We start from the raw sequence: 25387 nt of genomic DNA, 5'->3' as shown, positions 1-25387 counted from the left end.
AAGCACTAGTCAGGGTAAAAAGAAGACCATCAGAGATAAACAGATTCCCCAGTAGATAAGCATCCTTCTTTCCTCTTTTATATCTCCAGTCTTTTCACTTCCTCGACAATAAAAAATGGTTTACAACTCAGGAAGTAGACATCTTAGAGGGCAAACCTTACACCACTGAAGTGCATATAAAAGTCAAATGTAATTTTCTTGTCATCAATTTTTTCTATGACTAACCAGAAAATCAAAAATAAGCAAAGAATCAGTATTAAATCCATTAAAAATAAAGAAAATAGGGAATAAAAAGCAAAAATGTCTTTTAGGAAGAATCTAACTAAATTAAAAAATATATATGTACACATATACACATATATACATCTTTTTTAACACTATTTGCTCTCCCTCAGCTTTTATATCCAATGAAGAAGTTGATGAGAAGTCCTTTTATAATAAAACAAATCTAAGTTCTTCTTATCATTGCTTCTCAGGTAATCACAACACTAATCATTGAGGAAAAGACAACAGGCTTACCATTTAGTTCTTCAAGTTCTAGTTCGGGAGAGTTAATATAATACAAATCACACAGACGCCTAGCATTTTCATAGCCATCTAGTGTGAATCAAAACAAAAAAAGCATTAAATAAATTTACCTCTGCTTCATGCATTAAGATGGCAATAGTATAGACAAATGAAATTTTTAAAACTTTCTATAGAAGAAAATACACTTCAGTAATCTTAGTTCGGGGAAGGTCTTTTTAAGTATGACAAGACAAAGCCTAAATGCCATAAAGGAAGAATGACAGATACAATTACAAAAAAATTGTAACATCTGTATGGGAAAAGACACAATTAACAAAGTAAAAAGAGAAACAGCAGGCTGAAGAAACTATTTACAGCACATACAACAAAAATTTAGAGTTGGTAAGGGTTTAGGGAACAGCCACTCTCATTCACCATTTGATACATTTTTGGAGGTATCAAAATTTTAAATGCATTTTAAGTATTTTAAATTCTAGGAATCTTGCCTTCTAAAATACTAGCAAAAGTCAGCCCATATCTAAGGATGTTTGTTCACTGCAGTATTGCTGGTAACAGAAAAGATGAAACAACCTAAACATGCATCGACAGGAGGGTGAACTAACACGTCCTGATACATCCGTGACAGCCATTCAGAGAACCTGGCATATATCTACATGTGCTGAACATGCTACAGTGTTTATAAACTTATAGAAAGATACACACAGAGTGCCCCGTCTTCCAAAAACAACAATGTAAGACCAACAATTATGTATGTGTATGAGTACACATCGTATAAACAGAAAAAAGTTTGGAAAGAAGCAAATCAAACTATTATGAATTACAACTCCAGGCACAGTGAACAGAAAGGGAGGAGGAGGAACATTTTGAGGTAAAACATAACATCACCACACTTTGCCTAATAAAGCATTGTATCAACAAAACATTCACCCTATACAGAGTGCACAATTACCATTATGAAGTTATTTTCAAGCCCATACATTCACTCCTACGATTCTATCTCATGATATAAATCGTTTTAACAGGAAGAAATAACACTCAACAATTTTGATTTCTGCATCTTTTCTGACAGGAGAAATGTTAAGTATTTACCTTTAATAACTTCAACCACGTTGCAGTTCGGATTTATGCTTCCAATGTGCTTTCGATGAGACAGGCTTCCTTTCCCTTTTCCACCAAATAATAAAGCTATCAACAAAAAACATGCAAACAAATAAAACAAGCTGAAATATTTAATGCCCTTGTCCAGATTTAAATACTGCTTCTCTAACTGGCACCAAACCGCAGAACAAGAATTTTCATTACACATAAACATGGTATTTTACATAATGTTAGACATAAAAATTCAATTAAAAAATTTCCTCTGTATGGCAGTCTATTTTTCTTAATACACACACAAAAAAAGTAAAATTAAATGTTCTCCCTAAAGGGAAGTTTTCTAAATAAATTTAAAATATACCAACACATCTTATTTAGCTTCTTCTCTTGACTTCCAGACACTTACAGTGCTGATTGAGTAACATTCTAATTGAAATGCGACTCATGTAGAAACGATCCAAAAAGTACTGAACATTCTGGCTGGTGACGGGATCCACCCCGAAGTTCTCCTTGTATTCAATCACACCTTGGGCCATGGTGGGAATCACGTCATTGTGTCGGTTCCTGATCCGTATCACAGTATCTGTAAAGCTAAACAAACCTGTCTGTCAAAATGGCCAAATATTTTGACAAGTGAACATAATACTAAAATCTAAGTTTAGTCAACTATACATGGCAAGAAATCCCTAATTCAGTAAAAGGAGCATCAGTACATGTTTTCTTACACTCAATGAAATATATTTCAGATCATAAAATACACAGAATCTATGAAGATGTTAAGAAATTCCAAAATGAAATTTCTGAAACTCAAGTTATTTTCTTGTAACTCCTAAAAGTAAAGCTGCTACAAGATACAATCCTACAGATGATAAGGTGTTTTTTTTAAACCATTATTAACTAAGGTTATCTGAGAACTGACTATGAGGATGGTATTCCAGGGACATTTAGTGTAAGACAAGACAGAGCACTTGCTTCTAGGGAACACACACTCTGTAAGGAATGAAGATGAATGAGCCAATAAAGGCTGTCTGTTTTGGAACTATTCCCTAGGTTCAAAGACAAAAAGGGCCACTGAGAACAGAAAAGAAGAAAACAATTCTAATCCCATTCATCTTATGAGTTTAAAAAAATAGGAGAGGAAAACTGAACTGTTGTGTTAAAAGAAAAATTTTCAAGCCATCCAGCTTTCTCACTTCTGGCATTTGGAAGACATTATTCATGATTAATTTAAAGAACTAAATAAAATTGGAAAGAAGTCTTAGTTATGAATTAACAAAATCCATCTTGTAACACACCCATCGGAATTTACACTTCCGAACGAGTGCTTTCCCGTTCAAAGGCATCTTCTGGAGTATTATTAATCTATTCCAGTGATGCTCTCACTGCTCAAAACATTTTGGGAATTCCTAGCTTGTAATCAGTTTCAAAACCAAACTGTTTACCCAAAATACAAACAAAACTCAAAAACAACAAACAACTCATCATTTCTAGTCACTCCTTAATTGTTTATTTCACATCTCTCTCTCTTTTGTTAAAACCAAAAACAGTATTTTTCTGCCTGGCAGTTCACCTTATTTTTAAAATTCAGCTTTGGATGACTGTTTTCAGAAGGTTCTAGAGCATAATGTATACTTTTAGGACTGAGTGCGTCCAAATCCTGGTCCTATAATTTGCTATCTATGTGACCTTTTTGCCATCTTAAGTTACTTAACCTCTCTGTGCACAGATAGTATTATCTCAGTAGTTACTTTAAAGATTAAATGACATCATTTGTGTAAACTGTGCACAGTAAATTTTTGACGTTATTTTACCAAAATCAGGTTTAAAAAGTGAAATGTTGCTATCCCCTTTCAAGAGAGTCAAAAAAAAAAAAAGTATATTAGACCAGGAGGACAACAAAAGAGGTAGGTTTTAAGTTCTGAGCAACATTCATTGGAATAAGCAGGTACCTTACCTTAGGGGACTACTGGGATTACTGGTCCTGCTGTATTGATTATTAAATAGGTCCTATTACTTATACTGTCTTACAGACCACAAGTTATAAAATGGAGACCCACAGATATGTTTTTGTAGGATTTCAGTGTTAAAAATTTAATTAGTTTCCCATCTTTCAAAACTGGGGGATTTTTACATTAAGAATCTAGACTGGTGGCTGTTCTCAAACACACACACAAATCGGACGATCTGGGCGGCGCTCTGCATGATCATGGAGCCGAGATGGCTGTCCTTCAGAAGCATGCGCTCTCCAGGTTAAGAGTCCTCACCAGTCCCCTATCATCCAAGCGGCACTGAGGCCACATCTAGTTTTCCACTGATACTCACACTGTAATTGTGTCTTTCTTTACACTAGAGTTAGAAGGAACATAAAACCTTTCTCATGCCCAGCCCAATTTACAAATTTATGTACGTGCCTCACCTGTATGGGCTGCTGGAGGCACATATGCTGCCATATGTTCCAAAGCAGTGGGAAACTAAAAGTTAATCAGTTTCCCTAAAGTGACCCAATAGCAGGTTTAAGTTTAATACATTTATATTTTTGATATGATGTTCAAAGAGTGCAAAACTTGTGCTCAGAACAGGGTTAAAACAGTGTACTTACTCATAAACAGTTTTAGCATCTTCAGCGCTTTTGTCCTTAAATTCAAGAAGCTCCTGAAGACTCTGGATATACCTAAAATGCAAATCAACAGGGTACATCTGTTCTTTTACATTTTGAAAGTTCAGTATGGTGAAAATGCTCAAAAAAGTATTTTTAACATTTCTTAACTTAAATTAACTTTTAATAAATTATGGTTGAAGCAGGATTTTTATACCCATTCACATTCAAGCAAAGTGCCTGGCATTAAGCAGCAGAAGGCACATGTTTTCTCCTAAAAACAGGTTAAGTTTGATTTGAGAATTTCAAGATTTCCTACTTCTTTTTTTTTTTTGTTCTATATTCTAAAACAGCTTTTAAGTTTCTTAAAATTACCACTGTACATTACAGTACAAATACTGACTGTCAGAAGAACTAAGTCTGTCACTAATAACCATGTGATCTTGGGCAAATGGCTTAATTTGTCTTAGTCTCAGTAAAATGTGGAGGCCAATCTACTTAAATGTCTGTGCTTTAAAACCTTAATTTTAGATGTTTATATCCAATCAACAAATATTTATTGAAAGCCCACAATCTAACACATGGTCCTTTTAAACAGAACTGAACAAAAACACAAAAGTCATGAAAGTGTAGGTTTTTAATTTACCTAACAATTCAAGGGAGCAAATCACCTGGTAAAGGAGGGAAATGAGGAAAGCCAAATGACCCTCTCAAGGTCACATCACTGGGCAGTGCAGGCCCAGAGTCAAAACACATCAGCTCGTTCAGTGACCTTCGGAAGTGTAAGGTCTGCTCTGACTTGTCTGTTGGCACTTGATTTACAACTGCCCTAACTTAGCAGGCATGCGGGGCAGTGAAAGTTCCCTAAAAATCTGCAAATCCACATGTGGGTTTGGAAAGCTGTTCCCAGCAAGCAATATGCCTACTGCATGTCAACACACTCCAAAGTCAGGTGATTCTGATGTCTACTGTTTTGTTTTAACCCTTATTTCGCCCTTCATTAGCAAGAATAATTATGCTCTTTATTCAAGAGATACATCAATACCTACAATGTGTTAGGCACAGATAAGGTTTCAAAATGCAGCTCAGACTTACTCATATTCTATTTTTAATGAGGAATTAAAAAAAAAACAGGAATAAGCTTCCACAGAAAATTATATGTTTTCCTTACATCAGAATTCCTGAACAAATGCCTCTTACTTAAACCATGTTTCTAACTGTTCCATTCCTGGACTAAATAGCATCTGATTATCATTTATGTGGCAGTCATACTCTTTCAGTTATTATAAAAAAAATTGATGTTAGATCAGCTTCTCCTACAAATTATAATGCCAACAAAAGGAAAGCTTACAGTCTCCATGAATCATAATTGGGAATGTCTTGAAGATAAATTTTTCCATTTAAGACTGAACTCTGGCAAACTCTTTCGTTTGAAATGTTAGTGCTTAAGAGAATAATGTTTTTAATAAGATTAACAAGAAAAGCTGTATCCAGGTGGCCATATATGTGTGCACACCTTTAATACCTCTACTGTCATTTTTTGGAAGAGAGGTCAGTTTCTACACAATTTCAGTAACTTCTAATTGTTTTAAAATGGTAAAACAAAGATTTTAACTTTTGTGATTTATAAACATATACTTCAAGAAAATATAATCAGTACACTTTTTAATATATTTCATCAATCTGACTACAGCATAGTGTAGTAGACACAAACAATTCTAGGTCTGAATCCCAGCTCCACCATGAGTGGTAATGCCTTATGCAAAGGACTTGACCTGTAGGTGCCAGTTTACTCACCTGGAAAAATGGAGATGATAATGCCTACTGGGCAGGGTTATTGAAGGGATTAAACGTAATGTATATAAACCACTAGCTATCAACAAACAGAAGGTATTTTTATTACACTATATAACATCCCTACAGATTTAATAACACAAATCTTAAATATAATGTCTGTATTTCTGTGCAGGTGATTGTTTTTTTCAAAGCCAAAAAGTGGTACAGTCCAGGATTCAGGAGACAAGCCCAGACAAACCCAAAGAAAGGAGGAGGAATGCTGCTACTACCTTAAGATTCCACTGAAGAGTTAAAAAAGTACTTGCTTTAACTTGAGGTAAAGTCTACAACTCTATCAAAATTACAAACACAAGACAGAGAATCTTACCAGCTTTGTACCAACTGAACTGATGGCGTCCTGAGAAGATTATCTGGAAGAAGACTTATTTCTTTCATGATATTTGCCAACCTAACAGGCAACTCTTGCCGCAGAAACATAAATGAGGTCTTTTCACAAGCATTCACAGATCCTGAAACCAAACACAGTGGGAACAGCAGTTAAGTGGAAGCCATGAGGCAGGGAGAAACACAGAGGGAGTTATTTGGCAAGTTGCAGCATCACCATAATAACAGGGCAAGGAAGAGGAGTCAAGGGACAAGACAGCACAGTCTCTAGGGTTGTGAGGCATTCTGAACAACCCTCCAGTTCCTGACCTTCCAACCACGCTATAAAGCAGCAATGTCTCCCTTACTTACATCTCGTCTTAGAACAAAGACAACCTAAGCAAGTCTGAGCAAGGCACAGAATTCAATTCACATAGGACGTGTGAAAGCCTATCCCGTATCACCTGGTGCTGCTGTCATTTAAAAAATCTGTTTCCTAATTCTAAATTTATGAGATGTGAATATCTGTCTAAGAAATAGCAGAAATTCTGACATGTTCATGGGAAGTTTCACTGATGCCATATCACAGAACCACTATACTAATCGCCAGAAACAAAGAGCATATGGAGAGGAGGCGTTCAGGCAACAGAAAGTAAAAAATGCCAACACCTGTTTAGCAACCATCTTCAAGCTTCTCCCCAGCTGGTCCTTATTCAATTGTCTGACTCCTGGAAAGCAACCTGCTCCTTCCTCCACTCCTATCTCAAAATGCTAAGCAGAATAGCTGCAGGATGTCCTTTGGCAAGCAGTTCCATTTAAAGTTAAACAAAAAGTCATATTATTTCAGTAATGCATTTTAAACTCACTAATTTAATCTTGCTGTTTTAGCAAGCGACAACCTTAGCAAAAATTAGATTGTCAATTGTACAGGAATTATGCTTTTAAAAAAGACCTATTTTCTTGTGAAAGTTTAATGGCATACTTGTCAACACAGCCAAATTCACCCCTTATTCACACTAGAATCATTTTAAAGTAAAAACGAAAACCAAGAGCTTTGAGCCAAGCAAAATTGCTACTGTAAACCACAAGTTTAAGATCAAGTGCCCAAACATGCTGCTATCTTTCAAGCCACCACTGATCCGTTAGTGACCTAATAGCACTCACAATGCAGAAGATAACTCTTGTCTACTCAAAATTTTGGCTTTACTAGTTCTCCCTTTTCCCCTTAGCGCCCCCATTTGAGAAGTCGAAGTTAAATGCCTGATTTTGCAATTCCTCTGCATCCTTTCTAGAGAAAACCAGGAAGCACCTATCTGAGGAAGAGGAAAGTGGTTACTCACTTCTACAGAGGTAAAATGTAGTACACCCCACAGCATCTGGTACTCATGCACTTTACACGTGCTCCAGACTTATTATTTGTTGTTGACGAAATGAATGTGCCGTTGGTGGAAACCCTCTTAAGGCAGTGGCAAGGAAAAATTCTATTGATACACTGGGCCTGTTGTAACCTGCTTCCCCTATAGCACGCCACTTTCATGCAATCATCACATACAAAACCTAGCATTTATCATCACTCTGCAGAATCTGAGTCTGATTGTGGGAGATGTCCCGCACGCTTGCCTCTCACGCGAGCTGGGCTCAGCCGAAAGCTCCTGGCTGCGAGCGCGGATGTGCACACGTGCGTCGAAAGGCGGGGGGTCATTTGCCCTCGGGCCCCGTGGTTTGTTTCTCAACAATACACGGTATTGAAAAAAAAAAAAAAAAAGGCACATGGCCCCGGTTATTTAACCGGCCCGCGGCGCCTGCACCTGAGCTCAAGGACCGGTCCGCAAGGGAGGAAGGCAGCACCTAAGGAGCTGGGGGAAAGACGTTGAGGTGGGGGGCGCGCCGGCGACGAGAGAGCGCCCGCGCGGGCCGGGCCCGGCCGGGGTCAGCGGCCGCAGCTCGAAGGCCGGAGGCCCGGGCCGCACTCACCGAAGTCCAGGAACTGCTTCATGGAGAGAGGGGATGGCGAGAAGCGCGCGTAGAAGTCCACTTGGCCCGGAACGCCGCGTTCTGGCGCCGGGCCGGAGCCCGAGTCCGAGGTGAGGCTACGGCTGGCGCCTGGGCGGGCGGAGCGCAGCCTGGGGCCCGGGCCGGCCGAGGCGGCTCCGCGCAGCAGCCGCGCCAGCCTCATGCCGAGCCCCGCCGGAGGAGCCGGAGCCCCGGGCACCAGGTAGCCGCTCCGCGGCTCGGCCGGGTGGTACGTGAGGGACGTGGCGGCCTCGGGGGCGGGGAGCCGCTGTCACAGCCGCGGCCACCGCCCCCCTCGCCGGAGCCTGGCCCCCCGCGCTACTGGGCGGGGCCTGGAGATGGAGGGAGGCGGGGGGAGGCGGGGAGCGCGCGCGGGACCGCCCCCGGGCTAAAGTCCGGCCCCCTGTGCCGGGGGGCGGGGTCGGGAGAGCGGGAGGGCGGGGTGCACTCGGCGGCCGGGCCGCGGGGCGCCCCTCGGGTCCTCTGCCAGTCCCGGGCGCCAGGCTCGAGGGCCTGCAGGCGGCCGACGCGCCCTAGGCCGCTATGACCCACTCACGGTGTGGTTCGCCCCACTCCCAGGCCCTTTGGGAACAAATCCCACCTTCTGCTTCCTGTGCCCTCCCAGGCTCAGCCGAAAGGTTCAAGGACAGGGCCGCGATCCGCTTCCAGGCACCAAAGAGTCCTCCTGTGAGCGTTTTCCAGAAACTTTCGTCTGTGATGCAAGCCCACACTTTACAGAGGAAGACCCAGAGAGATTCAGGAGCCGACCCTTGCCAAACAGTGGCACCTGAGTGGTACCATGGTGAACACTGCGGAGTGTGGCCCTAAATAATATCACAGTGACTGCAGTTCCAGGGGAAGAGAACTGGCAGCCCAACTTGTGGCCTTATCAACAGGTATGCTCAGCATGGGCAGCAGTGTGTTTAAAGGGTCCTTCTATGCCCTCTGCCCTTCTCTTTAACTGTCGACTTAATGTCACAGTTTGGTTGCTCCATCCTTTCCAGATTTCTAAATAGTGAGTATAAAGCTAGGGAATTTTTAATTTGGATTTAGTTCCATAGGCTTGCAAAGCCTGCAGTCTACAATGAAAATCACCACTGTCCCTTCTCTCCACTATTATTTCCCCATATACCCACCCCCAGTGCCTTGGTATGTCTTAGACGCAACAAAATTACTTGTCTATGGGTGTGCAGTTTATCAATTTTAAAAAGTATTTTATTACATATTAACAATAATAATAATAATAATAATAATAATAATAATAATAATAATAATAATAATAAATATACATCAGAGTTCCTGGTATAGAATAACAATTCATTTCTTCATGGTGGTCAGGTCTTGGATTGTATAAAAATATGATACATATGAAAAATGAGATGAGAATCTCTTTTTAGGATGTGTTAGTGTTACCGAAGGAGATTCGTTTGCCCAGTGCACAGCAAGCCAAATGCTGAGACGTTGAAGTTTGCAGCCAAGTGAGGGAAAGGAAGAACAAATGTTAAGCCCACCTCCCCTAAGGCAAGGGGCTTGGGATATTTATGGGAGAAAGAAGCAGGGAGGCCTGATGCCTGGGGAAAGGTGGCTGGAGGTAAGAAAAAGGTGGAGTAATTGGCATTCTGCACAGGCACACTGTGCTATATGCTTCTTCTTGGGATGCATGTTCAGAAAAAGGCAGGGTTAGTATAATCTGAGGGTGGAGTTTTTGACCTTCTGATGTCAAAAGGTCATCCATCCAGCACTCCAGCAGGTCCAGTGGAATGGTTGGTGGTCTCAACAAGTTGGAACTGGGCAAGACTAGCTCCATGTTCCTGAAGAACAACTTTGGCAACCGTTACCCTAGCGACCCATATCTCAGAGTGGTTGTCTATATGTTAAAGGAGTCTTATATTGTCTAAGCTATGTGAAGCTTGGAAGGTCTGCAGTTTGCAAGGACAATTTAGGCAAGTTTGATCAGTGAAGGCAGGTGACATGATATTATTTATTACGCAGGTTATAGTTTAGAGGATCTAACAGATGACTTCCTCAGTTTCATTAGTCCTGCAGGTTTGGCTTGAAGGAGAACACTGAACACCTGGGAACAAGTGTAGGTAGTTGAGGGGATGAGGTGGAAGCAGCATTTGAACATATTCTCCAAAAGTTGTGCCTCTAACAATTGTTTCAGATATCTGTTACCATGGTTGTTACAATTTTGGTAAAAATATCTTAGAGGAAGCAGTATGAACATAGGACTGTGAGACATGTATTGAAAGAGGTCAGAGGGTAATATCTCTTTTAGATGTCTGCTGCCCCACCAACCATCCTCTGTACTCTCCAAATGTGCCCTTCTTTCATCCATTCTATTAATACTTGCTGAATGCCTACTCTAAGAACCAGGTAGTGTTCTCGGTGGCTGGGACTAAAGCCACATGCAATTCAGAGAGGATCCCTTTCATAGATGCCTGCTATTACAAAGCATATTATGTAGGGTCCAACATGGTAGAAGAGTTTTACACATATCTTCAAATATTAGACAGTCTGCTCCTTAAAAGAAGGGTTAGGTTTGTTCTGAGTGGCCCAGAGAGCAGATGAAGACTTGTGGGTGGAAACAATAGAGGGACAGACTTGACTTACACCTGCAGAAAATTTGGTTACAGCCCTTTGACTGTGAAGTAGGCATCCTTAGAGGAGGGGTGGGTTGTTGTCAATGATGGTCAGTTGGCGTCCAGAGGACAGACAGCCTTATAAGGATGGAGTGGGGAGGATTACTGGGAAGCAGTGCGGTGCTATGAAAAGAGCCTGGATTCTGGTGTCAAATCCTGGCTCTTTCATGCACTGAGTATTTGGTGTTGAGTGAGTTACTTAACCTCTCTGGGCCTCAGCCTTCTTCCCTAAAAGGGGGGGATAATATCTGTCTCACTGGGTGACTATGACAGAGAGAGTATAGCCATCTGTGTTAGCACAATGCCCGGGACATACTAAACACTCAGTAAATGGCATCTCTTTTTTAAAAAACATTACTGCTGGGTTTTTTTTTTTTTTAATTTCCTTATTAGGATCCTATCAGAACCACTCATACTCATGTATAGCCTGAAGCCAATTTTACCAAAAGTTTGGGAGAAGACAATTTAAACTTGAATATTAGACATCCTTAAAACAGTCCCTCAACTGTTTCCGACTCTTCTCCAGCCTCGGGTCACGTTAACTTCCTCCTTGTCCCCTTCTTTCCACATCACTCCCTGAGCTCTAAGCTCTTCTCACACTGTCAGGCAAAGTATTATTCGGCTTCCTCAGCCCCTATTTGCAACTCTGCCGCTTTCCACCTGAGCCTGTCAAGGTCCTTGGCTGAACATTAACTTGTATGGAAGCACAAAGACCAGGCAGAGAGCTTGAGATTTACTGCATCAAGGTTTATTCACCCAGAAACCAACTCAACTCTTCTTTTCTCCAAAATATATTCACCAAGCTTCCACCCAATATACAGAGAATGAGTATATAAAAACACATATAAAATTGCATCACCTTTTTGCTTCTTGATTGAAGACTTAGGGTCCAGAAACTGGAGAGAAAATTAGATTTTTTTCAGGTACCTGTTAACATAATGGTTGTTAAGACTACGGTTAAAAAAAAAAAAAATCTTAGAGGAAGCAGTATGAACATAAGACCATGAAATATGTGATCAAAGGGAGAAAGTGATCAAAGGGTGGTATCTCTTTTATATGAACTTTACTAACGGGCTATATTATTTAATTATGTACATAAAAGTATAATCCTAATGTAAAGCTCTATAAAAATCTTTATATATAGCAGACTTGGGCCAGATCTTCTAAATTCACTGACATTTTATAATTCATGTTGGGCTGATTTGACTGAAAATAATGGAAAAAGCAATAGGAAACAAACTAGACTATTTCACCCTGTCTCCTTTACCCTCTGGCTTCATGGGGCTCAGAGAACAAGAGGAAAGAAAAGTCATGATTGATTATTCCTCTGCCCCTTCCTCCCTGCCAGGCCATGCTTTGTGTCCCTCTTAAGTGTGGCCAGTGAGCCCTAGCGGTGGTACCAGTTTCCCTCTGCTGTTAATTGGGGTGCTTCATGATCCCCATCTCTTCATTCTGCCCACACCTCTGTAAATAGTGCCTTCAAACGCTCTTCAATTTCCCCTTTGAGTGCGCTACCATTTCCTGCCCCAGAATTCTGACTGATACTTTAGAAAGGTAACTTTCAAAAAAATAGTAAATTGTACCTTGACACATTATAGTTCATGCAACTATAAAATGAAAACTTCATCACATTGTATATTTTTAATACCTTACAAGTTTATCAATTATACCTCAATAAAGCTGAAAAAATTAAGTGACCATGCCAAAATTATAATTAAGACATTCATTAAATGAGGGAATCTGAAAAGATGTTACAACCAGTCCAAAGGAGAAGTCTAAAAATAGAAATACAGAAATGAATTTGAAAAGGGCTGTAAAACTGACTTTTTCCCTTTGGAACCTCCACCTGACAGAATGTATTTGCATGGATATAGGCAGGAATTATTTGCATTATCAGTTATCTACAATTTACACAGTTATAAATAGCTCAAATTTGGTGAATCAGAATCAGACACCCTAGAAAACTGTGCTCTAAACAATGCATTGTATTCCACTGAAGCATGATTTTTCCCTACCTGTGTTTGCCTTCTTTAAGGATCACTGTCATTCAAGTAATTACTTGTGCAGTCATGTGGAGGCCATCCTGTTCACCAGGATTTGTTTTAGGGAAAACATCGTATTTATCTGGAGTATGTACTTTGCTATGTTACTGGAGTTGAGAGAGGTCCCAGGGAAAGCTCACAGAACAGCCTTGAAGCTCAGAGAGGAATTCACTTCACAAATCTGAGGGGAAAGGAAGGTGGTGATTGCAAAGGCTGTTTTACAGTGAGGGTGCTCCCCGAACCCTCAGTAAAGCTCACTGAAAAAAGAAAAAGATTGTGGAGACTGGATCTTTTGTGTCTGTGCAAACTGGTGAAAAGGATAAATTTTGCGTAAGAATTGGGATAGCATTTGTACTTGGGCCTAGGGCAGTGGTCTGGTTGAAGGGGACCCTGAGGTCGCAAACTGCTAAGGATGTGGAACTCCGGACTTGGACAAACTGGAATTAGCCATTTGAGCTAAATCAGACAGGCATGACATCTGCTGACGTCTGAATTATACGTGCCATCAGCGAAGTTCAAGTTTTTCTTGTTTTAAAATTTTGTTGGGGTGGGAAGACCCACATTTCTAGTTTCACATCAATTTCCCTTTATTTCTTCCATTTCATTTCTTCTTAGGTTTCTAAGTGCCTACTTCTGGGGTTTGTTCATTCCGTAAATGTTTCTTTAGACATGCTGTGTGCTGGGAAGGTTCTGGGGATCCAGCAATGAACAAGACATCCAGGTCCCTGCTTTCATGGAACTTCCATTCTAAGGGGACAGATAATAAATATATAAGTTTATCTCAGAGTGCTACAAGCTATTAAGACAATAAAATAGAGTACTGTGATTGTGTGTGTGTGTGTGTGTGTGTGTGTGTGTGTGTGTGTGTGTGTGTTGTATGGAGGCTACTTTACAGTTGTCAGCAAGGATGACTCTGAGATTAGGACCTTCAGAGGCCCTGAGAGAAAAAGATGGTAATGTGACCCTTCCCATCACGATCCTCAAAAATCCCAACCCTCCCTACTCCAAGAAACGAAACAAAAAATCCCCAAGCTTGTTGGCCTTCATTCATGCATAATTCAGCACAAAAGTCATTAGGTGAGACTTTGGATTATGGTTGTTATCATTCGTTCAAAGCACATAGCTGGCCTATGGTCCCCTCCACTTGCAGATAGCCACAGGCAAGGCACAGTGCACAGCCTCAGATGCTAGTCTTTTGTTTCCTGGGCACTGTGCTGTCCACCTAGCCCCTCCTCCACTCTCAGGAGGCCAACTGAAGTGAAAGGCTTTGCCGAAAGGTCCTTTTCCATTTTCATCACCTGCTGAGGTGCCCTCACTGTCTGTCAGGAAACTGTAACTGAAGATGCCTTTAAAAGTTCGGAGCAAGTCATCTCCTCTTCAGAGCAATGTGAGTTGCCATATTTCGTTGATGCTTAGACCTTTTTTCTTTCACATTTTAACAGCTCACAAACCAGTAGACTCTTACAATTCCTGTCCAAACAGGTGTTGACATTGTGTTTGATCATCAAAACTGCAGACTGGGTGTGGGCTGTCTGGAAGAAAATCCGGAATAGTGGCCGGCTCTCTGAAATGCTGCATCACAATACTGTTTTTTGGAAACCACATTTACTATGTCTGAGTAAAAGGTTAATTTGAAAGATTCTTTATATTTGTAAACATAAAGAAGTATAGAAGTTCTTGGAGAATCTTCACCAATTTGTTTCACTTACATTTTCCTATTATTATATGCATAAGGAATAAAATGATTAAAATCTGTCTAAAAATATCTACAAGCCCTTAATAAAATTTCAAGGGCCAAGAAAGCATTACAATTAGCAACCTTTTAAAATTCTTACTAGTTTGTAAAAAATGGCGCCTCTTACAATTTGATGGTGTCTTAGGATGAAATTTGGTTTAACTGTTTCTGTCTGGTATATAAATGCTCCATGGAGTTTTCAACTTTGTCAGAAACACATTAAGTTGACTAAGATTTTAGGTAGTGAAGGAAAACAGCCACCTCGTCAGAGTTGTACTCCCTTCCACCCTTGACTCAAGCTGGGTAGCTCCTGCCTGAGCTCCTCACTTTCATGGGCCTGTGCTAAAAGCAGCAAGCAGCAGCCAACATACATCAACAGTCTTTCCTTCCTTTTCTCCTGGGTGAGGATATAGTCTGCCTCCCAAGAATCACAGATGATGGTATTATTAAATATTTTGCATAGAATAACAGGGAACACAGCTTTCCAGTCTGTAACATTTGCCTTCTTTTGGCCTGTGTCCAAACATTTCTATTGAGCTGATGCCACATGGCTGTGCCTAGGTACAACTACAGTGGGGAGACGTCTTTTGTTCTGGGTAGTCCAGTTGGCCCTCTGTATCTGGGAGTTCCAAGTTGGCGGAATCAACCAACCTCGGATAGGTAATATTTGGAGGGAAAAAATTCCAGGAAGTTTCAAAAAGCAAAACTTGAATGTCCTGGGCTGGCAACTATTTACATAGCATTTACACTGTATTTATATGTATTTACGTAGAATTTACATTGTTAGGTATAAGTAATGTATAGATTATCTGAGCATACCGGAGGATGTACCTAGGTTATATGCAGACACTACCCCATTTTATATAAGGGACTTGAGCATCCTGGATTTTGTATCCTTGCGGATCCTGGAACCAATCCCCTTGCTCATACTGAGGAACGACTCTGTATCCGTCCAGCTAACATTCGTATTATGGTAAAAGGAGCGAAGGGACATTGGGAGACAACTCATTATCTCTAATGCAGCTGGTCATTGGAATTGTTGAGATCACCTGGGGAGGTTATAGGAAGCCAGAGACAATCCCTCAAGGCAGAAGTACTTAAGGGATGACCAACAGTAGGAAAAGTGCTTTCAAAAATGAGGGGGCATTCAATACATTAAATATTCTCCAGCAGTCAAATAAAATGAGAACTGAGAAGTATGCTTTAGACTGAATAACCAAAAGGTTGGTGGTAGAAATGACTTCATGAGAACAGTGATGAGGAAGTAGTGATGATAGCTGTAAATAAATATAGTCGTTGGGAAGGACCACTGTGGAGCTGAATGGGTTTTTTAATATATTTTACAATGGGAAAGTCTTGAGAATTTCTAAATGCTGGAGGTGAGCAACTTAAGAAGCAAGCTGGATGTAAAGAAGAGGGAGAGGTTAAGTGCCTGAGCAGGGTCCTGGAGGACTGGAAGGGTTGCCTTAAAGGGGAGGAGGGACACATCTCTGATGGACATGCATTGTCAGTGTGTTTAAGAACGTGTGGAGTTGATGTGGGCAGACTGGGCTGGAATCAAGGCTCCACCGCTTTCTAAATGTTTAACCTTGGCTAGGTTGCTCACTCTTACCAATGATTATGGCCATTTCTCTCACTGAGCATTTTCTGTGGGACAGGCACTAACCAATGAAGTACTTACTTTTACAGAGAATGCTGAGGCTGTGTAGGCTAGTGGAGAGAGCATTTGTGTTGAAGTAAATCAGACCAGGGCTCAAATCTAGGCAGGAAATTGAGAAAATCATTATATGATAACTTACATTTTTTGGTGAAGCAGGAGGTAGAGAATGCTTGAAGCCAAGGGGAAAGGTGGGAGCAACTCACTGGTTAAACCATCTAAGGAAAGGAAATTCAGAATGTCTTCTTTTGATAATCCTTTTAGAGATGCATTAGGGTTGACGGATTTTACTTTTGTATTAGGCAGGACTCTTGCAGACTCAAGTACAGAAAACCCAGTTCAAACTTACTTAAATAAAAGACTGTTTTGTTTCAAGTCACTGAAAAAATTCCTCAAGTGGTAGACCCAAAGCATCAGAGTTTGTCTGCCTCCTCTTCCTCTGTTCTTCCTCCCCATATTTCAGCTCTGCTTTTGTTGGTGTAGACTTCACAAGCTTCACAAGGCTGACTCTTTCTGTTATTTTAGAGACCGACAGAGTAGCAGCAGGCTTTAATCCCAGACGGGCAAAATCGCAGTAGTGAGGCCCTCATCACTCTAGAAGAATACCAGATTTACTCTGGCCAGGCTGGGGCCACATTTCCATCTGTGTAAAATGGAATTAGGTGTGGAGAGGTGGTTCACACATATACACACACTCATACCCACCCAACATCATGGGCTAAGTTGGGAGAAGAAAGGATCCCTGAGGGATACAGCAGATCCTTTCACCTGAAGAAGGGATGCTGGGCAGATAAAAACAACACAAATTCATTATCTATTTCCACGTTCTGCAGACTGGTAATGTGTTTTATGAATCACCGTTATTTAATGAACACATTCAAATCATGAAATGTCATTCTCTCACAGAATAATGATTCTTCACATTTTTCTCTTTTTATTCCTTTCATTTCTTGATTAAGTCAGATAACGTACATACACATTTCCACCTTCTTTTAGAGATTTAGAAAAAGAAACAAGATTCACCTTGATGTGGCATACATCTCGGAGAATCAAGTTGATCTTAAAAGTAGTAAAAGTATTCTGAATCCAGCATTAGCTGGAAGAAGGCAGCTACATCCTCTCTACCTATTTTCTCTTTTAATTTCCTAGATCTTTTAGCATTTTCTTTGGGTGAGTGGCCTTATCAGTCAGGGTTCAGGGCATAAAATAGAAACCACTCTGGGTATTACTGGTGTGAAGGGATTTAATTCAGGAAATTACATGTATACAAAATAGTTTAAAGGGATGCTAGGCTGGGCCTCTGAGGATAATTTCTAAAACACTAACCCACTTGGGGGGTGGTCTCTGGAAATTGAGGTGAAGACAGCTACTTGTAGCTGCAAACCAAGGTCAGGAAAAGGAGACAAGAGACCACCACCAGTTAACCCTTTCTGATACTCAACTTGAACTTGAGGTCTCCGTGACCATGCCTGCTAGTAGAAACACCCACTGAGTCCACGTTGCAGATCTCAAATGAGGTACCTAATTCATAGACTCTAATTCACATGTGAAACCCCTAGCTGCAAGGGAGTCTGGAAAAGTATTTTTAGATTTCCAGTCCTTCTAACTAGAAGAAGGATGGAATAGAGGTTGAACAAGCCAATCCTTAGTTATCTACCACAATGGCTTAGGCATTTTACTAATTTATTTTGTTTTCTGGCAGGAGCAGTTGGGTTGTTTGTGGTGGCAACAGGCAAAGAGAAACTGAAGAACTGTTGCTGCTTGATTAAGGAAATGTCAGATTGCAAAAACTTAATTCTTAGGGTTAGCCTGAACCTTATTTCAGTCTTTTTGTTTTGTTACTGTAGAGAAGTCACTGTCACTGGACCAAGGTATCACTGCTTCTGTGGGTCAGCTACCAGAACTGGCATGTGGCTCCCCATTCAGTGGTAATGGGACTCACCATAATGGGATTTTGTGTCTAGCAGGGCAGGTAACTTGAAGGCATGGCCCGTAAGAGTTGCCTAAACTAATGTCAAGACAGTGAAAGCTATAGACTCAGATATAACAAAGACTATTACGTGCCCCTGCTGCTCTTTATCCACAAGTTTGAGGATGTCAGGGATTGAAAATTGTATAAACATGAGTACACTGGTGTCTGCTTCCTAGAGGCCTAGGTTATAATCCTGCTTGTTCCATATACCATTTTACAGATGAGGAAATTAAACCATTAGGGGTGAGTAAGCTTCCCCAAGATCACACAAGTAGGAAGTGGCAGAGAAGTGACTTGAACCTGGAAGGAAGACCCACTCCATAGACTCTTGTTTCCAAGTGTAATTCATGGACCAGCAGCATTGCAGCACCTGGAGCTTGTTAGAAATGCGACTCTCAGGCTTCTTCCCAGACTGCCCGAATCAGAACCTGCAGCTTAACAAGGCTGCCAGGTGAGCCTCAGGCGTGTTAGTGTGAGGAGGATGCTCTCACCCACTTCCAAACCAGGGTGCTTTCCTCAGTTTGGCAAGTGCCTTAGAACTTGGAGTTCTGTCAGCAATTTGATGACACCTTGGAATCAGACCCCTGCAGTGGTTTGGGGAAAAGTGCTTATTTTTTTATTTGACTTTAGTAGGTCTTTCAGTCAGTGTATTGTGACACGTGGGAGGGAGAAATGGGAGTTTTCAAACTACTCCTGTGACAAACTCTGCTCTAATATACATGCTGTAACTCAAGCACGAGATGGGCTCTGAGCATTTCCCCTTCTGCACAGCAGGAAAGGTGTAAGCAACAAAACTACAACGTGCCTTCTTCCCATTACAGGAAACCAAAGACTTAATAGTGTATGGAAAGAACTAAGAAAGGGTTCAGAAAAAGAATCCTCTTTTTACACTCTTCCATTTCAGGGAAAAAAAAAAAAAAAAAAGAAGAGTCAGTACATAGCAATGTCAAGATGCCAACATATTGAAACTTTGTGTATGTGTTCCAGCACCAACTCTCATTACGGTCATTAGTATTAAGGGTTTGAAACAGTTTAACATAAAAGTAAGATTAATCTTTTTGTACAAAATGACCTATGTTGATGAGCAGTTTAAATTTAAGACTTAGGCTCACGTTATTTTTTAGTTAAGGGTACTTAGACTTGCAGATTGCAGCTATAAGAGGTAAATCATAGGGTGTGATAGATCTTGAAAAGTAAGGAGACGAAAAGTCAGTGACAGTTAAAATAAACTGTTTCCCCATCTGTGAAATGAGGAAGTAGAACTAGATTTCCATGCCTGCTTCCTATTTTACCATTTTAAGATTCTACATAACAAGTGTGATTATAAAAATAGCTAACAATGAGCATTTTCCGACCAACTCATTTACTCTTTATAAGAACCTATGAGATGTGACAGGCATGTACCTATGAGGTACTAATATCAATCTCACTTTCCACAGGAAGAACCTGGGGTGCAGACATGTCAGTCACTCACCAGTGTTGTATTCCAAGAGGTGCAGCTAATTCACACCCTGGCGGTCTGACTCCAGCCTCACTCCTGCACATCCTGTTCAGCTGCCTCCTTCTTGTGGCAAAATGCTGCTAGCTTCTACGCTCTTGTTACTGGGGCAGTGGAAGCATCACAAGCAGAGATGAGGCATTTCCAGAGGACAGAACCCTTTCTGTAAGTATTCAGGCCATCCAATGACCTCTGAAGCAGTTCTAAATCTTAGCTGCCCTTAGTCATCTGGGGAGTCTTAAACAGCACTGATGCCTGGGTCCCACCCTCAGATATTCTGATAGTCAGTCTGACATGTGGTCTGGGCATTGGAACTTTTAAAAAATGCTCCTTAGGAATTCAAATAGGCAGCCCAGATTGAGAACAACTACTTCAAAATTTCTGGAAATGGGACTGGTTCTAGAGGCAAGATCTATCCACATAGGACAGGGCACTGACCTCATATGTAAACCATTGATATCTTAACGCAAGATTTTTAATCTGCTACTTACACAGAGTACAATTACCTCTGTTTGTCAGTACCAGAGGTGGTTTTGGGTTAGCTTCCTATAAAAGGTCAGAGCTAGTGTCTTATTTGTATGTGTGTCCCCAGAGCCTAGTAACATCCCTAGAAATTTTATTTCCAGTTGGGAAAAAAAAAAAAAGGCTGAAACCACATCTAAGTATCTCTATGTTACAACAGCAGGATCTTAACAGGACTCTCCCTTAAATCTATCCACTGACCATGGTTGAACTGAATACTTATCTGCTAGGCTCTGAGATAAAGAAGCACACGCCGTCCCTGTAGTTTGAAATTTCTTGTGGATGTTCTAGAAGAATGATTAACGTGTGAGAAATTTTATCTGACCTCTGCTAACATGGCCTGTCTCTGCCTGTTTCCATGACCCCAGCACAGGCAGCCTGACGGAGAGATGCTGCAGGGTCAGGGCAGAGAAGACGGAGGGCCTTCAGCTCTGCTGACTGCTACAAAGACCACAGTCGTCTCCTTCACTCCAGTGTAGCCTTCAACCATTCCCTGGTTAGTTTTGCCCTTTGTGGCGCCCGGTCCACCCTTGCGCTGTGCTGGACCAGTGTTCTCACTCTAATCTGTGTTTTACAGTTCACTTCTCCTTAGAGGATTTAACCATGAACCCCTTTGCAACCTCCCTCCTAGATGGGTCTGTTGGTAACATCTCTGCAGACGTGGCCTCAGCCACCAGTACACACAGCACTCTCACATTCTGACAGCTGGATCAGAGTCAGCAAAACCTGAAGGTACAAGAGAGAAAGGAAACACTTACTTGCCATTTGACCATAATCAGGAACTACTGGAGGCGCAGATAGATGCCCCCAGGTTCTTTGCAGTAGCCACTCTTTTGAAATCATTCTGAAGTTCATTTTCTCCATTTCTTTCTTTGAAGCGCGCCTTCTCCTCAGTGTAAGTGGTTGGACAACAATAGTGGCTGGACCCATCTTTTGGTCTTGAGGAGCTGCCTTTAATCATTTACTTTATGCTACCCATGCTGATAAAGAACTCTTCCACATTCCTGTTTTCTCAGCCCTGAGGATGTGCTTTTGTGGAAGCCAGCCACCTACAGCAGGCATTTCACGCTTTTCCTCTTTTAAAACAACAGTCTGTCGGCCCCAGACTGTCTTCCCACATTGTCCTCCTGTGGGTCAGTGCACTAGACAGAGATCAGCTTCTCACTGAAGTGTTTTCATTTAGGGGAGAAGGCTCAAGCTTATCCTTACTTCCCTGGTCTGGACAATTTAAAGAATTCCCCACCTACATCTACCCCACATTCTAGAATATTCTCGAGCACAAGGGCATAAGCCATGACTGTGCATGACCGGTTGTGAGGCTGTGGCAAGTAATCTGCAACCAACAATGACATGTCAGTGTTTGCGATGGATCCAAGGATATCCCCGTAATCACACCCCTATCACGCCTGGCATCCCTGTATTTTTTGAGAGGGCGAGAGAGGAGAACTGCAGGAGTCGTACACATCACCGTCATGACCTCCAGCCAAGGTCATTTACGCCACAGCGCTGCCCAAACCACAGTGACTGACACTCTTAATGGTTATCTTGATTATAGCTTATTGCAGTGATTTAAACTGGATAAACCCATTTGTGACTAATAAAGGTTCACAACCACTGGCCTGTCATTTTAAAAGTGCCAATCACTCATTTCCTTGTGTGGTGACACCTATCTGATCTTCAAAGAACTAAAAAGGCTACGATTTAATTTGTAATACCAAGTACAACGGAAAACAATTACCTAATAGACTGGACAGATAATACACTTTAGAATGGCCGTTTATTCATGCCAGGGTATGCTATATTGTCTGGGCACTATATACATGCCTTATACTTATTAAATTATGATAATCCAGTTAGAGAAGTTCTATAAAACTCCTTAAATTTAAATAGAATCCGTTGGTGAAGAAAGTATTTTCTGACCTGTCAATTCTGCCTAATCAGTCCTTGGTGATCAGTATAACGATGCATGTCACAGCTGGGCCGCGTTACATCACAGGTGTGTTCTAAGGAGGCAACTTAGCCACAGAACCTGCATTCTTCATGCCGTGGTACCATTGCTAAATGATACCCTATCCTTCATGAGCATAATAAGCTTTTTGAAGTAGGTGAATCAATGCATATAGACATCTCCCAATTTGTAGGTATCTTGCACAAACTATCTTTAAGTTTGTTTTCTTTTGAAAATATTTTCAACTGAACAGTAGAGCCAAAAGGGGAAAATCTCATCAACCATATTTACATTGCACTTTGGGGGCATGCACTAATCTTTGGCTGATCTGAGATTATTCTTAGTGTACCGATTAAATTAAAACATCAAAAACTTTATAGTTTAGCTTGCAATAAAAAGAAAGGCAATGAAGGTTATTTATAATTTCACATATACCATGCTGTGTTACTAAGCAATAAACACTTTCATAAAAAAATTTATTTCACACTTTTATACAAATATCCACAGGTATTTTCTAATCAGGAAATAATTTTACAATGCTAGTTAGTATAAAAATGTATCAAATGCAAACAGACCAGTGACTTGACTTGAGATGACATTTTTAACAATTACAAATTTAAACACCACTACATTCTTGTTTCTTTTGTTGTTGAACCACCCTTGCACCCCCACCCACCTCCCCTTTTCAGGACATTCGTTTTTACAACAAAGGTCTATAAACACTTTTAAAATACCAGCTTCTCGGCCACCTAGAAAGCCAGTGCATTAGGTTCCAAATTACCTAAGCAAGAAACTGAGATTTTAAACACTGTTATGACCTGTTTTAGAGAAATTTCTGTAAACAAAATATCACGTGTAAAACTATTTTTGTTAATGAAAATTCCAAACAGAAAATTACAACTAGAATAATGTCCTTAGCATCTTAAGGGCATAAGATTTCAGAAAAGAAAAAAGAAAATTAAAACTCCAAAGCAACAATGGCACACATAGCTGTATTTTGTTCTTTTGAAAGATTCTGAGATGCTGCTCACACTATAGCGAAACAAATTAGCACCTGTTTGCTGCCCCCCATATAACTTAACATTTTGAAGTGCAGTAATTTTTAAAAATTTAGCTTTCATACTATTCAGTCTCTATTGAATGTATATAATAGTATCTTCCTTGTCCCTCCCCTTCATTTTTAAAACTAAAAAACAATTTAAAGTTCTTGGTAGAGTAGTCCCAAAGTCTTTGGGGGGATATAGGCAGGGAAGGAAACAAAGCAAAAAACAGAACATCGACTCACTGATTAAATGATTCCAATAACACTGAAAAACATAAAAGCCACGATGTTCTGATTTTTGGTATCAGGATTCAGTAGTCTGACGCTGGATCGGTTGGATCCACCATAGGCACTCACCATTTCTTTCAAGTCCTGAATATACAGTATTTGCAGCAGTGACTAAACTGCAGTGAAGTTCAACAAACAAACCCATTATTTCCAAGAGTTCCTGAAAGTTATAGCATCCAATTCAGAAACATCACACAGGGTTCTAAACTAAAAAATATCCAATGTCTGATAAAAATTAAACATTTTACAGTTAAATCCTATTTCTTGAATGTTTTGGGCTTGGGGGGGTGAGGGCTGTCATGAAGGGAGATGTTTTAATAACTTAAACTTATCTGTCAAGTATAACAACTCTCTGGTACATTTATAAAGAACTATTATTTTCTTTTTGCAGTAAATAATTCAGGTCCAACCAATGACCTCTCATGTTCTAATTCTGATTGCTTAATCCAACCTGAAGGGTCAACTGGACAATCTTTGGCCTGTTAGTCAATAACAAAATAGTTGGTAAAAAAAGAAAAATAAATACCATATACAAATAAGTATAACTAGCATTCAAATCTGTTACACCTGTGTGTTTTAGTGAAAGGGGGATGAAATGTGTATGTATTTGGCGTGAGTGGGATTCACACATCTAGGAAATGGGAAAAGATGGCAGGATGGGAATCACCTTCTATTGCACATTTAATTTACGAGGGCACTTTAAGAGGAACACAGCCACCCTGATCGCATAGTCTTGTGATGCAGGACAGGGAACTTACAGGTTCTCCAGTCCCATGAGGAGAACGTTTGCAGAGGCGGTGCCGAGGTCGGGACGGTCACTCTGTTGGTGTGGTGACTGTGGTGCCTTCTTCCAGCTACACTATTGGGAGGGTGTTGTGGGCATGCAACTGGGCAGGCCCTTCCCCAGCACAATGTAAGTCAGCCACACCAAAAACAAAGGCAACCCAGAACATTAAATTAAGGCAGTTAAAGAAAAATCCATTCTAACAGCTTTAAATTTGGCTGTGCCAAATAGGAGCCTCAGCTATGTAACCACGTCCGCAGTTAGCACTGTAGGCTCGTATTGTGTGTTGTCTGTCTGAAATCAATGTTCAGGTATTGAACAGGCTTCTAAATCCACCTGAATTTCTGAGTTGGGGTGGGGGAAACAGTTTGGGTACTGTGAAGCTTGTCTGGCCCCCCTACGAGTAGCTTTCATTTTCATTCCACCTTGTGATCCACTGTTTTTTTTCAAGGTTATCGTTATATTTTTCATCTTTGATCTCTCGCTCCTCTTTCCGGATCCTTACAGCATGGTATCGGGGAACGCTATCATCGTACCTAGAGCGTTTAAAGAATCCACACTGGAGAAGGGGGAAAAAGAAACAGAAACAATTAAATAACTCCAAGAAAAGCAGGTCCACCAGATGGGCACGCCTAAGCTTTCTGTTCAGCTATGCCTATCTTTGGACTTAGACAAAGAATAAAAGACACGGTTTTCTTTTAAGAAGGAATTAATAGGTCAAAAAGAAATGATAACAGCCAGCGGGAATAAACGGAACAGTACAGCTGTAAGACTGGAAGAAAAGTCCCCTTTTCCATCTTGTCTTTACATTTTATAACAACGTAAGCTACCTTCAACAGTGGAAAGGTTTATGAAATAGTGCCTC

At 40.8% G+C, this 25387-nt stretch overlaps 2 protein-coding genes and 1 long non-coding RNA gene across 5 annotated transcripts in view; 1 reads left to right on the top strand and 2 right to left on the bottom strand.

The window, feature by feature from the left end:
- PDK1 (pyruvate dehydrogenase kinase 1) overlaps positions 1-8716 on the bottom strand; it is a 30691-nt gene extending 21975 nt beyond the window's left edge. Inside the window, exons 1-6 of one of the 2 annotated variants that reach the window (XM_010960690.3) lie at positions 8354-8716; positions 6384-6525; positions 4223-4294; positions 2030-2214; positions 1618-1713; positions 520-597 (exon numbers count right to left, since the gene is read on the bottom strand). In XM_010960690.3, coding sequence (XP_010958992.2) covers positions 520-597; positions 1618-1713; positions 2030-2214; positions 4223-4294; positions 6384-6525; positions 8354-8555 — 775 coding nt within the window. In that variant the 5' untranslated portion in view covers positions 8556-8716. The remainder of the gene's footprint in view (positions 1-519; positions 598-1617; positions 1714-2029; positions 2215-4222; positions 4295-6383; positions 6526-8353) is intronic. The other variant, XM_010960691.3, reaches the window with a different exon arrangement.
- A 99-nt stretch (positions 8717-8815) lies between these two features.
- Positions 8816-22093, top strand: LOC105073435 (uncharacterized). Its single transcript, XR_835693.3, has 3 exons — positions 8816-9288; positions 19880-20103; positions 20829-22093. It is a non-coding gene; the product is annotated as an uncharacterized LOC105073435 (long non-coding RNA).
- Positions 22094-22865: 772 nt separating this feature from the next.
- ITGA6 (integrin subunit alpha 6) overlaps positions 22866-25387 on the bottom strand; it is a 76369-nt gene continuing 73847 nt past the window's right edge. Inside the window, exon 25 of one of the 2 annotated variants that reach the window (XM_074363887.1) lies at positions 22866-25081. In XM_074363887.1, coding sequence (XP_074219988.1) covers positions 24920-25081 — 162 coding nt within the window. In that variant the 3' untranslated portion in view covers positions 22866-24919. The remainder of the gene's footprint in view (positions 25082-25387) is intronic. The other variant, XM_074363888.1, reaches the window with a different exon arrangement.

The sequence above is a fragment of the Camelus bactrianus genome, chromosome 5 (genome assembly GCF_048773025.1).
Source record: "Camelus bactrianus isolate YW-2024 breed Bactrian camel chromosome 5, ASM4877302v1, whole genome shotgun sequence".
Lineage (NCBI taxonomy): Eukaryota > Metazoa > Chordata > Mammalia > Artiodactyla > Camelidae > Camelus > Camelus bactrianus.
This window is presented reverse-complemented; position numbering and strand designations above follow the sequence as displayed.